Source organism: Haliaeetus leucocephalus, unplaced genomic scaffold (assembly GCF_000737465.1).
Source record: "Haliaeetus leucocephalus isolate CR32 unplaced genomic scaffold, Haliaeetus_leucocephalus-4.0 Scaffold130, whole genome shotgun sequence".
In the NCBI taxonomy this organism is placed as follows: domain Eukaryota; kingdom Metazoa; phylum Chordata; class Aves; order Accipitriformes; family Accipitridae; genus Haliaeetus; species Haliaeetus leucocephalus.
The window spans coordinates 39,405-55,102 of NW_010972566.1; the positions used below are offsets into that span (position 1 = coordinate 39,405).

The 15,698-nt window shown below is 40.5% G+C and overlaps 1 protein-coding gene across 1 annotated transcript in view; it reads right to left on the minus strand.

The window, feature by feature from the left end:
* Window positions 1-514: 514 nt before the first annotated feature.
* The window catches only part of NKAIN2 (Na+/K+ transporting ATPase interacting 2), a 285,258-nt gene continuing 270,074 nt past the window's right edge, over window positions 515-15,698 (minus strand). Inside the window, exon 5 of the mRNA XM_010585858.1 lies at window positions 515-586. Within this exon, the coding sequence (XP_010584160.1) occupies window positions 515-586 (72 nt within the window). The remainder of the gene's footprint in view (window positions 587-15,698) is intronic.

Consider the following 15,698-nt stretch of genomic DNA (forward strand, 5'->3'; position numbering starts at 1 on the left):
ATCTATATGAAATAATTTCGCTCCTTGTAATTGTACCCTGGGAGCAGCAGGAACAAAGAGGAGCTCCACAGTTTCACCTGTCATAAATGAAGGTCCTGCAATGATCTAAAGCTATTTTTTTGCCAGAAATGCTTTTACAAGCCAACACACAACACAGAAGAGCTATGCCCTCAGTGGTAACCAATTACTGTGAAGATAGTTAATAACAATCTGGACTAAGGAAAAAAAAAAAAAAAGCTTGTATTAACCAATTGGGATTTTTGCTTTTTTTATCTATGTCTTAAGCTAAGCTGTGAGGAAAAAAAATTTCAGAAGAAAAGAGTGTGTATTTTTTAAGCTGCATTTCACAACTCCTTTGTCTTTCAGGCATTTGCAAATTTTAGATCAAGAAGGATGGACAGAAAGCATGCTCTGGCTACAGTATAATAAGGCATTTAGGTTGAAGTCAGCAAGAGCCAGCATAGTGGAGGGGTGATTTAAAAAACCAAGAATTCATTTTGTATGTAATAAAGCTTTAGTACTTACAGCTGTCCTCTTCTTCAGTAATACATTTCACAACATAACAGGCATAGATGAAGCCCGCCAGCTGAAACAAAAGGTAATAGCGTTAAATGTAAAGCAAATGCAATAGAAAAGCAAGAGTTGGTTCTAGAAAAGCAACAACAGAAACAGAAATAACAAAATTCGCCAGACTCTGTCTGATGAGGTAATGATAATTCTTCACAACAGTTTGGTAATTTTAATTGGAAATAGCCAGGGGAATTTTGCATCTTTCTTGTAAAACAGACCCTTCAATAAAACTTCCAAAAATTGATCAAAAATTTTCCGTTACCCAGTTGGGTTCTTTTTAATTATTGAAAACCAGAAAACCAAATGGGTGGTTGGATGGATGGACTTTTAGCCACTGAAAATGTAAATATTTCTGTCAAAATCAGATTTCTCATCCAACAAAACCCAACCCTCTAGCAGAACTCTGTTTTTAGCAGAACCTTGCCACCTAAACCGAAGTGGAATTCAGTGCACTTGTAAACCCACTTTATAGTGATACTTTATCATTTGAGATTAGTGCTGTGGATTAGTGGGACTGGTTCCCATATCTGTGATAACCCCCAAGCCTCAAGACATATCTAGCACTTTGGATGGGTCTGGATGTATTCACATCCGCATCGCGTGCCGCAGCTGGCAAATTCATATCTTGTTCCCTCCACTCCTCTCCTCAGAGCATGCCCAGAAGTGAATTGTAAACAGAAGCAACAAGATTTAAAGAAAATGAAAATCTGGAGTGTTCCTCGAGTACCATGGCAAATTGCTTATCTTACACTATCACCTGAAAAAATAAAAAAAAGGGAATAAATGGCCAATATCACACATGCCATGGGCCAAGTATCATGTGAGTCCTCTGCTAGTGCCTCCACCGAGTTCTATCATCACTGAGAAGTTACACCAGAAGCAACAGAACAAATACTGGAGCAGCAGGCACGTGCCACGTGTTGCATGCTTTACACGGTTTCCCTTACATGTAGGTCCGGAGAGTTTTCTCCGCTGATTGCCAACAACCTGTTTTTCATCCTTTAGCTCACCACTGAAATTTGCATGGTAGGATGTCAAAAGAATTCCGGTTGTTTGATCTCTTTGTAGTGAAAAGTGAGCTGTGCTGTCGAAATGTGTTATTCTGTACAGGTCACCTCACAGAGATCTTTTCATAAGCTGCAAACCCAACTGTAGACTTTGGGAATTAGTTCTTTATATGGATAAGAAAAATGCCTAAAGGCTCCAGCCAGGACTGAGCTCTCTGTGTGCGTGGCACAAAACCCATAATCTCCGGCTGAGGGAGATGATGATCTTAATTTCAGACAAAGTAATCAGTGGGTCAGACAGTAAAAAGGGTGAAATCTGGGAGAAGACCATGTACTGTTATGAATGCTGGTTAGTGCAAATGGATTTTTTTTTTTCATTAATCCAAGGCACACCTACAATCACTGCAATATTGTGGGTTCTTAAAACCCTTAATATTACCTGTATACATGGAAATGCAAACAGATCCATTCTGTTTCCTAGTGCCCCTATACCTGAGGCAGTGACCGTGCCTAATTTACTCCAGCTCTTACACAGATATTCCTGGTATTTCTGTCCGTTTTCTATGTAGGAAGCTCTCCATACCTATGAGTCCTTGCTTCTAATATCTGTACAGGTGAGAGATGGCTATAGGGGAAAAAAAAAGCCAGCCCCAAGGCTTTTCTGAAGAGATTAAGACTTGATTTGGAGATCACGCTGCAGCCAGCATAGATGTTGTCTGCTAACTGCTAAAGTTCCTGTTGGGAGCCCAGAAACTGCATTACAACAGAACTATATCATTAATTTTGTCATTTATTATAAATCTGCCTTATAGTGCTGCTGGGAAGATTTTACACCTGGGAAGGATGAAATATTCACCGCTGGACACAAAGAACGCACTGTACCAAGAACAGTGGCATTCAGCTAATATCAGCATTTCATCTCCGTTTTATTGGATCACTCTTTCCTTTGGTTTCTTGGCTTCAAGACAGAGGGCTAATTTGCTCCACTGACTTATGCCCTGCATAACCCCATTGACTTCAATGACATTACATGAGGTTTAATTCAGCAATGAATTAGGCCCAGAAAGGTTGTTCATAAATGATTCCATTCTTGGATGTGAACCTTGGCTTAATAGTTTCTCTGTTCTCTTTTTACAGACCATCAGATCCAAGATAGCTGAATAGCTGCATCTCTAGTAGGCCACAATGGTAAAGCTTTTCTTGTAATACAGTTCAATACTTTACTTTCTGCTAAACGACCACAAGTCCATGTTATTAACTAAACTTCTCTCACAAAGCGCAGCAAACAAACTGTATCACAAACTGTGCTTACAACTGATCTTTTAATTGTATTCAGTTGCATCCCCTAAATGTCTAGGGAACTTCTTTGATATATAAGTAAATCCTACAGCATTTCATCAGATGAGCTTGCTGATTAAAAGAGTGCCTTAAAGCTAGAAATTGTTCTGTTCTAAATACAAATGGAAGATTGTTTCCCACGAGACAATCAGAGGTCATAAAATAAACCTCCCCTTCTCCCACATTTATCCAACCCTTTGCTTGGTACACATAATAATTTTGTTTTAATTTGAACATCACGTTAGTGTTTTGTTGGTTTTTTTTTTCCTCTTTTTTAACCAAGCAATTTATCAGTTCTAATCCAGCGACAGCCATTCAAGATTTATCTTCTAATTGCATCATCATCAGAAGGCACACCCTCAGAGCTGAGGTTAAGAACGAAAAGTGGCAGTTTTTACTTTGAGGATGCTCGATGGCCTGAGCCCATGGGGACTACAGAAACCTCTAGGATGAAGACCAGGAACATGCTTTCTCCCCGGTGGACTAAGACTTCCTATAGGAAGGGTACAGCTCATCTGTGCACGCAGCAGAGATTTCTTGGGGACCAGTCAGCTAAAATTGTTAAGGAATTCCCACACGGATAAAGGGCTCTCACAAAATTTACCATGTTTGTTAATAGTGCAAGATGCATTTCTTTGACTCTAAGAAAAACACACTGCAATGTACCTATTTACAGCACAAAATAAAAAAAAATAAATTCCAAACAAAACACTTCACTGAACACACTCCTTCCCCTGGAGACGAAGATGAGGAAAAAAAAAACCCAACAACAAACCCAAATGATAGAGGTTAGTCACATTGCTTAATATATTCCTGGGAAGCCTTCAAACACAGCAGTGCTGAGTGCAGTATGAGAATTACACAGAGCAGAGTCTTTGTGATTCAGTATATCAGAAAGATTTTTTTCTTATGGGAGAAGGAAGGGAATGAGTCCTCAGAGATAAAGGAGCCTGACTGTCTTAGAAAATCAGTTTAAAACCAGGAAAGCTAGCTTGAAAACTCTTGTTGCTTTGCATCCCTTTATGCCTTTTTTTTTTTTTTTTTTTTTTAATTAACTGAGCTTTCTTTTATAAACCATGTAGCGATAAAAAGAAATAGGTGCAATGAACAGAAGATCAGTTCTGGATCCCAGACCCATCCAGATTAGGTGTCTGCATCTGTCCCATTCACATTTTAATGCTGTAGTACGGGCCTCCGGAGAAGGAACCATTAACAGCACTCCTGCTCATTTATACATACAGTGATTAGTGAATGCATGTTTTTATGAACCTCATTTTCTGCAGCTTGAAAAAATCTGCTCTTTACAACTTTCCCTGATATGTCCATATAAGAGTATAAATGAACACTGCTCTTTCTAAAAATGACACATTTCCCATCCCTGCACCAGCTCCCTGGGTGTTACTTTGATGGGATCGGATGACCATTTTTATATACAATGATCTCAAACACTTTAAAATTTTTTTTTAATTTTTTTTTCATCTATAAACACCTTGATGAAACTACCGTTCCTTCTGCCAAGGGAAAAACGAAGACAAGCAAAAGGCTAAAATAAATCAGGGATATAATAACACTACTGAAGGTTTGGCAATGAGATTAATTACAGAATTAAGTTAATGCATCATATTGCCTTATTATAGCCATACAAGCCAAACAACAAAGTAGACAGAATATTCCCCACCCAAGTCAGCAATGTCCTGTTATGCTGTTAGAGACTCTTAGCAGATCCTGAGTTTTCTGTGAGTGTACTTCCAGACTTGCTCAAAATGTCAAGTGCTGTGATCAAGCTTAATCAGAATCGATATTGATCAAAATCCTGTCTTGCCATTTTTCCTCACTTCTTTTATGGAGATGAATGTTTTCATACACTGCAAATAGCACCAGATTTGGGAAGAAGGCTATTATATGAAAACTCATCATTCCTGGTCAAGGCCCCCACCTTTCCCTCTTTTAAAGCAGTTCTATATAGATAATTATTAGGAGTTATCTTTATTAAGCCGGACACCTGAAACAAAAGAATGACAGCAAGGAAGAAGCAAAAACTAAAACTGGGTAAGATCTGAGCGGGATAAGGTGATGAGGAGAAGGCTCAAGATGAAGATGAATGAGTTAAGGGTTATGGAAATAGTATGTGGCCTTGGCTTCACTGAATGAGCGTGTTTTATTTTATAACTGGGCTTTGTCAGGGGAAATGGACTTCAGACTCAAAAAAACCCAAAACCATTGTGTTTTCATATGGAAAGATGTTACAGTGTCCTCTGAAACAGCTGAGGCTTATGTATTTACTTTTCATTATTAAGTTTTTGCAGGATTCTACAAACACTATGGTTTTAAAACCTTAGTAAAAAAATGGGCTAGTTTAAGCAATAATAACGCAGAAATAAATGGAGGTTAATTTTGGCCCTGGGAACTTTATATTGTAAAGCTGTGATGTTACATGGCTGCCTATGTGCAATTTAATCATATTTCTTAAGCTTACAGGGGACTGCACATATAAAGCTTTGTAATGCTGTGCATTTAAGGAACATTGTTTCCTTAAAATGGATTTTTGGAGGCTGGAGATACACACACACACATATATATATATACACACACACATTATGAGCAACTGAAGAACTGGAGAATTACTATCTAGAAAGCTTCCAGTGTATTGATTCTCAGAAAAATCATACTCATTATTCAGCAAAAATTGTGAGACAGAGACCTTTCTCTCAATATCTGTAGAACTAAGTCAGTGTCGTGGGGGTTCTAAAGCTGCCCCCTGCAAAAACCCTTTCAAGCATGATTTCGCTGCCTGCAGCAGTGCCGCATTGGTGAGTGAACATCATTGCTGGAGTTTAATATAAGACTCAAGCTATGTTCCATGGAAACGACTCTGTTGAGGTATGCTTTTATTTGTGCTTGCATTTAACGTTATGAGAACCCTGTCATTCCTCCAAGTTTAACTATCTTTCATCATAAAAGGAGCGTTGGAAAACTATTGATATCAGGCCAGATTCCTGATGGGGAATGTAGACTGTGTGGCCTTGCAGTCATTCTTCTACAGAATTAACTATCTATGTGCTGTCTGGAAAGAGCAATTCACTAGTATGGCCAAATAGCTTTATTCCGTGCAACAAAATAATTATTAAAGAAAGACAATGTTAAATTGCCATGTCCACAATGATACCTAGTGGGCAATCATGAAATTTAAACACAAACCAAACCAAATCCATAATTTCTTAGCCTGTGTTGTTGTCAAATTCTTTTTCTTTCCTTTCTGAAGCTGAAAGCTGACCCAGAGGTTTTTGATATTTTTTTTTTCAACAGGCACAGTAAAAACATGAATCATAAATACAGACAAATCTAGACACATTGGAAAACAGAAATGTGATAAAAATTGCATTTATTTCAACTAGTGGATCATAATCTTTTTGTAACAGCTGTCTAGAAGGTGCTTAGCATAAAGTCTTTATTTCTCAGTGGACTATTCATTTTCTGGAGATTTCCTTTTTGTATAAGCATTTGAAGATCACCATGAAGACCTGCTAGAATGCTTTTGTTTGAAATGCTGCTGGGAGCTTGAGAGCGGTTCTGTCTTGTTCAGGGCAGCCGTTCCCTTAGTGTCTTCCCTGGCAAGCTTTTTCACCTGATGAATTGAAGAGACCACAGGGGCACTGAAAATCACAGCACTGTGGCTTGTCAGATAAGAGCTGTGCAAACCTTTAACAATGGTAGAAAGCGAGAGATACTTACCTGTTTTGAAGCTGTATTACAGACACTCGGCTTGACCCAAATTTCCTGAAAGTTTAGCGAGACTTTTCTGCAAATCTGACCTCAAACTTTCCACAGACCTTCCCTCTTCCTAGGTATTTCAGTGTGATTTACGCTTTTGATAACCACGTGGTATTTGGCATTTTACCATGATTTCATCTCACAGCTAAAGAGTAGGATGTCCCTTTTCCTGCTTCAGACATCAACGACAACCCCCAAATACAGGGTCCACCAGCTTGTACGAGACGGAACCAGGGATTGCTCATTACTGTCCTCTGTGTCCGTTCAATGGCGGAGCATGTTGTAGATTCAGGCTCGGTGCCAAACTGCACATTCCTGCTCCCGCAGGTGAAACGTCCCGGCTGGGACTCTGCTGGATTCCCTCACGAAGCTGAAGCAGCCATGTCTCAAGGGGCAGTGGGGAGGCGACAGCAGGCTGACCAGCGTCGAACCCCAAATCACAGCTTAGAGCAATGATAGGGCTGGGAAGCTGGGAGCAAATTCTCCACCAGCTGCATTCGGCAGGTACTGGTTGCAGCTCGAGTACGCGTTGCTCTGTGCAGGCTGAAGGCATTAGTGCTGCAAAACCCACCTTGTTAAAAACTAGAGATCTTTTAATTTTCTTTTTTCTGCTTTTGTGGAGTTGTCTCCACTTTACCTTTTCTCACTTGGTTAGGGTTAAACGATATATTTGATTACATATTTTTGTTAATTCCATCCAAACTGAGTCTATGGGAAGTCCTGAAAACAGAAAAGTTTATTGCTCTGTTTCCTCTCAGGGCATAGCTCTGAAACCGAAGTTGTCACTGTTAGAACAGAGCTCTGATTGTACAGGGGTCAACAGTGTGCAGTGACTGCTGTTCACATCAAAGGGGTTTAGCCATTAGGGCTGTGTATATTGGGAAAAATCATCCCATTTATTTTTAAAACAAGGCCAGCTGCCTCTATCCACTCGGCAATAGCAAAACAACAAAACAAAGAATGAAGTTGAAACAATAAAAAACAAAGTAAAAGGCTTTAAAATACATATCACGCTGGTCATTCTGTTAATAATAGGAATGGATTATTAAAGCAAAAGTGTATATGCTTCTGTATGTGGGCTTTGCTCTGAAGGTTTTATAGCAAGAAAACTTCTATGGAAAAAAACTTTGGACCTTTTCCCCCTCTTGTCTCTGGGAATGCTTTGGAATGGTTTAATCATCTGGCTTTGGTATCTGACTGCCTTTGGCAGCAGTAGCTTTTCTTATCATTATGTCTAACTGTGTGTCACCTTTTCCAGACAGCCATAGGATTAGGATAAGAAAAATTGGTTCTTTATGCTGCAGATCTAACAAAGCCCCAGACTGCTCACAGCCCACCAAATGAATGCCTAGCATTTTAAATTGAACTGTGTTAGAAGAAACAGTTGATTATCAATGCTACTCACTCTTTTGAGGGGCAGCAGGAAAAAAAAAAGCATATCTGAAGTTTGTGCAGATTGTATAGGGGGAAATATTTTGATGGTACACGAGAACTCTGAATTCCTGATAAACAAACACATATGAGTGCTTCTGTTCAGCGAAAACCCATCCCTCCATGTTGAGGCACCCATATGGCAAGTGAACCTCGACGATGTGAGTGTGAACGCCGGGCCCATGGATCTGGGGCACAGGAGCATTCAGAGGAGAGGGAGTAGAGGATGAGAAAGGGACTAATATGTTGTTGTGTCTGCCAGGTCCTCAGGATTGTGGCCACCCATGAAAACTGTAGAGTAAAAGTTCAGAAAGGAAGCACAGGTAATTTGCTCTGCTCCATCATTACATGTTAGATTAAGTTAGAGCAATGCTGTCACAGAAATGGCAAGAGCCAGAACATTTCATCAGAGGTGAGGGAGACTTTCCAGTAACAAATGACTTTTTCCCTGTGATGCTATTTGTTTTCCCGGTGATGAATTGCTGTTTATTTGAAGACTCTCATGGCAGTCACAGTGTCAGGACGCTTCATGGTACGTGACAGCTGGCACTACACTGCCGTCATGGTGGTGGTCCTGGTGTAACAGCCTAAAAACGCTCCGATCAAAGAGCTCCTGCCATGGCTGGTGATGGTGGCGTTGACAAGGCAGATTGATTTACGGAATGCAAAGTGCCCAGCTCGGCTGAAGCAGCTCTTCAGGAACATGAAGAGTCAAGTTCATTACTTTAACTTACACAAAGAAAAACAAATAGGGCATTCATAGGAAAAGCTCTAGATGGTGTGATCTAGATGAATAGGGCCTGAAGGCGTAAAACCCAAACGTTGCTTGGTTATTAAAATACAGTAATATTCAGAAGTCCAGTGGGAATTGTGGACTAACAGCAGAGGAAGGAGCAGATCTCTTTGACAGTGCCATCAGCAACAGAGCTGCCAGGAAGGTGATTAAGTCCGGGGGAGGCTTTCCCTGTGCTCTCTGGCTGGCTGTGCCCAGGTACAAGATGGGAAGGTGGGATTTCTGACAGGATAGCCTCTCTCTCTTGCAACACATGTAAGGAAGCTGAGGAAGAATTAACCTAGCTTAACCGAATAGCTCCCTCAAACCTCATGCTCTAGAGTAAGGAAAGAGGTATCTCAGTGAAAATACAAAGCTGTCTGCATAGGGTGCTCCACATCATTGCATCTCCCTAGGAAATGCCTTGCTTAGCACAAACATTTTGCTCTAGATGCACAATGTAAGAGCATCAAGTGTCAGGGGGGTTTCAAGGTCAATAAAACCTCTTCCTGTGGTATCTAATGTTTAAAGTAACTGAACTCAGCTTATGTTTCAATGCTATTTTTCCTCTCAGCATTAGCCTACTGCAGGCTTTTTTCCACCTTTGTAATCTATAATAAAAGATATGTTTCAGTGCTACCTTTTCCATTCAGCAAAATCAGCTAAGCAGGCTTCAGAAAGCAAATGCCAGAGCGCTTTGTGAAACCCTTCCTGCAAAAGGAGAACCGCTGGAGAGTTTAAAGGAATATCACACCATGCAGCCTAGGCTGGTACGAAGAGACATTACCCTCTAGAGCCTCCAAGTGGAAGGACAGTTTGAATTCCATGGCCAAAGGCACCTTTCCCCTTACAGCCCTTCTCCTGAAGGGCAGGGGAGCACTCCTTTGTTTATTCAGCATGAAAAATAGTGATCTCCTTGGCCCGAATGGAAATAGCTTGATGGCAAAGGTCCCAGTCACCGCCTGGGGTGGCAGAAAACGTATGAATAAATTCTGCGCTATATGTGACCAAAAACCCCTTGATCCTTTTAGCCGAAGATTCCAGGAACATCATATCACACGAGGCATTTGGGGGAATGACGAATTATAAAGGGAGAACATTCTCGGAAAGGCCGTGTCCTCAGAGTCTGTGCCTCATTGCAGAGAGTTAAGTGGATGAGTTATATCTGACAGTTTATGAACCTTGTTAATATAATGCAGTACCTGGGAGTGTGCCAGCCACGGTGATCAAGGAAGTCTAAATTAGACCTCTGCCATGGACAGACATCAGATGCCCATTTAAAACTAAATGTTTCACCTGAAGCAGGCATGTCTCTTGTTATCCTCTAAAGCAGTGAGCATCAGCTCAGAGCTCTGTGTGGCTCTCGGTAGCCAGCCCACATCTCTTCCCTAGGTCTCAGTAAGATGCTACTTAACATGCTGATGCAGAAGCTGCTCTGGTAGGAAAAGCACAAGCGACAGCAGCACTTTGACATGTTAGTCTTCATGAAAAATGTGAAGTCGGTGGGTTTTTTAACCCACATGTCATGAAGGCTGCAGCTCTCTCACCTGTTCCAGGCACAGGTCACTCAGGGCAAGCCATGCAGGGGCAGCCTGGGATGCCTTGGCCCCTGCAGGAGAGGTGAGGGAAAGCTGCTGCACCAGCAGAGAAGGACAACCTCCGTCCAGCCTCCAATCTGGCAATGGACTGCATGAAGTGAGAGAAAAGGCCACAGCCCTTTTTCTTCTGCTCTGGCAGCAGCACACGCGGTAGCCACCATGCTGGTACGGCAGCTGTGTTCCTCCTTTGTCCCTGAAAATGCTCTGCCTTTCTCCTTGCCTCCAGAAGCTCCCAATTCCGTGACACAGAGCCACAGTATTCTCTAACACAAGCCTCACAACAGCACAATCAAGTCTACTTTTTTTCTTTTTTTTCCTTACAAAATCTGTAAAATAGAGATAAAAGTGCCTGTTTCACCAGGGCCCTGTAAGATTCCAGTCATCACTATGACTTTTGGTTTGAGATTTCGGATGGGAAGCATGAAAAGTGCTACAGCTATGTATTCTATTCTACATTGTTATTAACCCATTATATCAGAATACTCTGCGAAGAATAACAGCAATGTGGTAATGCTTTATTTTTAATATTGTTTATATTTATTTTTTGTATTCCAACTCTTTATGCAGTCATTTTTTTGTAATTCTCGGACTCAGCTCTAGCAGAGAACAAATCTTTGGTAGACAGATTTGGTGTTATTGACTTGAATAGATGCACCAAATCTTTGAAAAAAGAAAGACAATGTTATCTTACTGAGGGTCAGAGGAAGAACGATTCTTAGATGCTTGGTTCTCCTACATCACCAGTTCATTGCCAGAATTGAGAAGTGTGACCTTATTTTGTCTGGTTGTATTGCCTTGGCAGAATAAAGGGTGGGGAGGATAATTTAATTGGCGAGACATGAGAGAATGCGATATGACACTGTGCAATGAGGTCCAACTCGCACAGCCATCTTTGAAGACAGCCAAGCTGTGCAGCTGCATAGCAACACCAAACATAGTGTAAAGCCCAAACACGTCATATTTAATGAGATTTTCTTCCCCTGGTTTCTTATATATCCACAGTAAGTGGACAAAGTTCTACTGATATCTTTAAAAGTTAATGAAAGAGGTATAAGAGTTTCAGGGAAAGCGTGCATAGTGTTGAGTTAGACCTCTCAGAAGAAGGAACAAAAGATTCTGTTGTCGCAGGTCAGTTCTAATCATGTTTCCAATTCCAGAGCTTTCATCTGGAATGTTTTCTATGATTTAGCCTATTTTCAAATATCCAGATACATGATGCTAAACAGCAACAAAATTATACCTACTAGGAAGCATCAGGAGGATGTTCCAAAAGAAGTTAAAAAACATTAATTGCAGTATAATACACTGGAGAACTGCTTGGAGAAAAATGAAACAATACCTGAAGGCATAAAGTTTGTTGTCAGAGGGGAAGGAAGAGTTGCCAGCACAGATGGAAAAGGAGACCAGGTGCTTGGGTGCACACAGGCATGCCGACCCACCCTTCATTTTCCACTGGTGCCCTAAAGGTAGATCTGATGTCAATAAGAGAATACTGGGAATTAGGAGATATGTCTATACTGGCCAACTGCTCTCTGTTACATCTCCTTTAATCATGGATACCTTATATTGTCTACTGACACACAAGAGACACTACAGTTTGACCCCCATCTCTAGGTAAGTAGTTTGGTAGAGCCCAACCTGAACCTTACCTTAATCATCTGAAACATAACATATCCGACAAATATCATTCTTAAATGCCTTGGCATTGCCAGGTAAATATGGAAATCACCCTCTGTTAGGAGGAGTGAAGACAGAATCTGACAAACAGTTGATGATGTTGTTTGGAAAAACCTTACTCTGAGCTAGCAAATCGCCCTTACCAGCTACTTCGGTCTTCTGCCTTCCACAGTGACAAGGTGCCAGGGATGATAACTGAAGCAAAAAGATGTATGTCCTGCTGTTACAAATCACTGTGAAAAGTGATTACTCCTATAGGCCATGTATTTGCAGGAAACTAGCAATCCATTTTACCAAATTCTGCTCTGTGATTTAGACATAAAGTTTAGCAAGTTCTTCCACACTGTACTTACATAAGAGAAAGAAATTGGGCAGAGTGGACAAATATTTTAGACAAAGCAAACCTGACATAGAAGCTCAATTTTTAAATTGACCAAGGGACTTAGGAGCTCATTTATGACCTTAGGGTGGAGAAGTGTGTGAATGAGTTCTGAAAGTGGGATTTGAGAGCTTTTTACAAAATTTTATCTTTTAAAAACATCATATCAATTTAGGCATCTATTTTATCCTATTTGATAGCAGCGATTGCAAAGTGATAGCTGTATTGTGTCCACACAAACTCTGAAAATTTCAATTAAATCATAACATTTCTTGATAATCCTAGCTAATCAGGTGAATAGATCCTGGAACCCTTCACTATGGAGGAAAACAATTGTCTTTCAGTAACTCAGTCCCTATTATTCTTTATTACTTTGTTAAATGCCGTGCACATCACTGGGAAGGTTACTGTAATTCTGAAGATATGCATTAATATATTGTTGGATCTAAGATTTAAAATAAACTACCTTATCTTTGTGATATCTTTCTTCTTGTTACAGAGGAGCTACACTTTCATAAAATCATAGATTTGTTTGGTTTTTCACGTTTAGTGCAGTAAAACACTAATACTATCTTTTGAATGCTCAAGAAGATACATAGTTCTTGGAAAATGTATAACACGGTATTAGCGGGCAATAAATCATCAATCTGCAGTAACACAAGTCTGCAGCATGAACACGGAAACGTACAAGGTATAACAATTAGGTATGCAAGTCCAGTGGAAGGCCAGAGACATTGCAGAATAAATTTAGAGTTATAGAAAATGGAGGAAAAGCAAACAGAGTCTGAAAACCCCCCAATGTTTTATGCCAAGACAAATGAAACAGCATCCAAACATTCAGTGAACAGGGACCGGAGTGGCAGCAGGCCTTATTAGACATAAAAGGTACAATTTGCAAGGTTTGACATATGAATGTGTTACCCAAATAAAACAGATCCTTTGCTTGGATGTCTACAAACCAGAGTTGACACAGGTCCAATAAGCGGGTCTCTGTTTCCCAAAGAACTGAAGCGGATCAGATACATTAATAATACTGAAGAAATAGGTTAAAATTAAAGTTGAAAATGCCAACAGACTCCACACCCAAAATTCATTAGGGCAGAAATGTCCCATTTCCAAAAGTGTTACAGGTTGTGTCTAAATGACCAGATTGGTTAAACTGCTCTAATCTGGTGGTCTTGGTTCCTTCACTTGAATGACTGGAGACCTGGTTGGGACAAGCACAGCTCCTGCTTAGCACTTGTGCCCAGATTTTTTTTTTCTGGGGAAACCAGGGCATCAGGAAGGAGGACAAAAGTGTGTGCTTAGGTCTGAGCTCCGTCTGGGCATGTGAGAGTGGAGATCTTTCTTTCACAACCTTCACAGTCCTTTGTCCACATTTTTAGAGGCCTGCTGTTCCTCTGCAATCAAAGCAACAAATTTGCAGAGGCAGGTGGCTGTTTATGTGCCCAGAAAGCCTGGGTGCTCACAAGTTTCTCATGGAAAGTCTGCAAAATTGCCACCAAAGGCATAATTCCACGACAAGGTGTTAGACTTCATGCTTAGTATGTGCCTGATTAGCAGGTGCTTGCTTTTGAATTTCACTCTGAGCTTCAGCGTGCAGCAACCTAGCCATGAAGGAAACAAACAGACATGGGCAGCAAACAGACATGAAGCCCTACTGGTGTTCAGAGAGATGTTAATTGCATGATTCGTGAAGATATCTATTTTATCTGCAGGATGGCACCTAGCACAAAAGCCTGCTTTGGGATCCTTTTGTTCCTCATTCTGATCATTTGGTCAATCCCTCCCATCCCACTACAACACAGAATCTGGATATGAGTCCCCATCCATTTGAGTTGAATCTGACAGAGTCATCCTAACACTCTTCTGTGTTCTTCTGGAGACATCCTTCCAAATTCCTTTTAGCCTTCTTTTCAGATCATTACATTACTGTACCAAATATGAAGGTTCTGATGATGGCATATTTTTTTCTTCATTCTTACACTGATTTACTTGTTCTTGAGGTCTTATGGAGCCCACTAAGTAGGGCAGTTGTCTTCATTGTCCTTGCTGCTGCCTCAGTCAGGCACAGTCTTTCACTACTGAGGTTCTTCCCTGATAATATTTTTTTCAACTAGTTTAGGGTCATCATTTCCATCTTTCACATGCACCCTTCTGCATACTTTCATTATCTATGGCTTCTTCACACTGATCTTGTTTTTGATAGATGTTCTCATGGGGAGGTTCTATATTCTAATATAAGATCCTTTGTCTTCCATAGGTCAACTACTCTGTTTCCTGCTATCAAGCAGCAAAAATCGTGGTCATATAGTTTCTATTAACCATCTATCTATTGAATTCTTGTGCTATTTCAATCAACACCATTTTCCCCTCAGTCAACCACTATAACGCACACGGAAGGATGTAATATAGTCACGAGTATACCGTCATGTTGAATTAGCAGCAGCATTTGCAGCAAAACTTAACATAACATGTTGTTTAAATGTAATGACTGTGGTAGGCATACTAACTTTGAAATACTCTCCAGTTACACCATCTTTGTCATGAATTATACACTTTTCCAAAACCAGCAAGGTAATATCAAGGCAAGCCCTGTGCTTAGTGAGGGATTAATGGAATATCAATGTACTGATGTTTCTTTTAAGAGCCAAATATTCCAGCTTGCTGCTTCACCCTTTGTGACACAGGGGAATGGCCGTGATAGAAATGTCAGACTTCGGTTTTGCCCTCAAGTTTCATTTGCTCAGCATTGTTCTAGCAGCTTCTGAAATTTTCACCCCCAGAATCATGAACGTAAGTGACGACAATTTTAATTATCTTCCTTTTTTCCCCATGAATGCAAAGCCAAATACTGTCTAGCTATCCTGTGTAGTCACTGGTGAGAGACAGGCACCTACAGAGAGAACAAATCAGGCATCTAAATTATCTAAATTAGGTTGGGATGAATCTCTCAAGAAGTGTATGGTTTTTTTCCATGGCTGGGAAAGAAGCCCCGTTGCTGTCTGGCTTCGGCTAGATACTGACTTTTAGGTGACTGAAGAGGTGGTTTGAGGTTAATCCTACCCTAGCAGAACAAAGTAGGAGGTTCAGAGTTTCGATATGCCTATAACAATCTTAAAAATCAACGGAATTTAGAATATGCAAAGACTAGA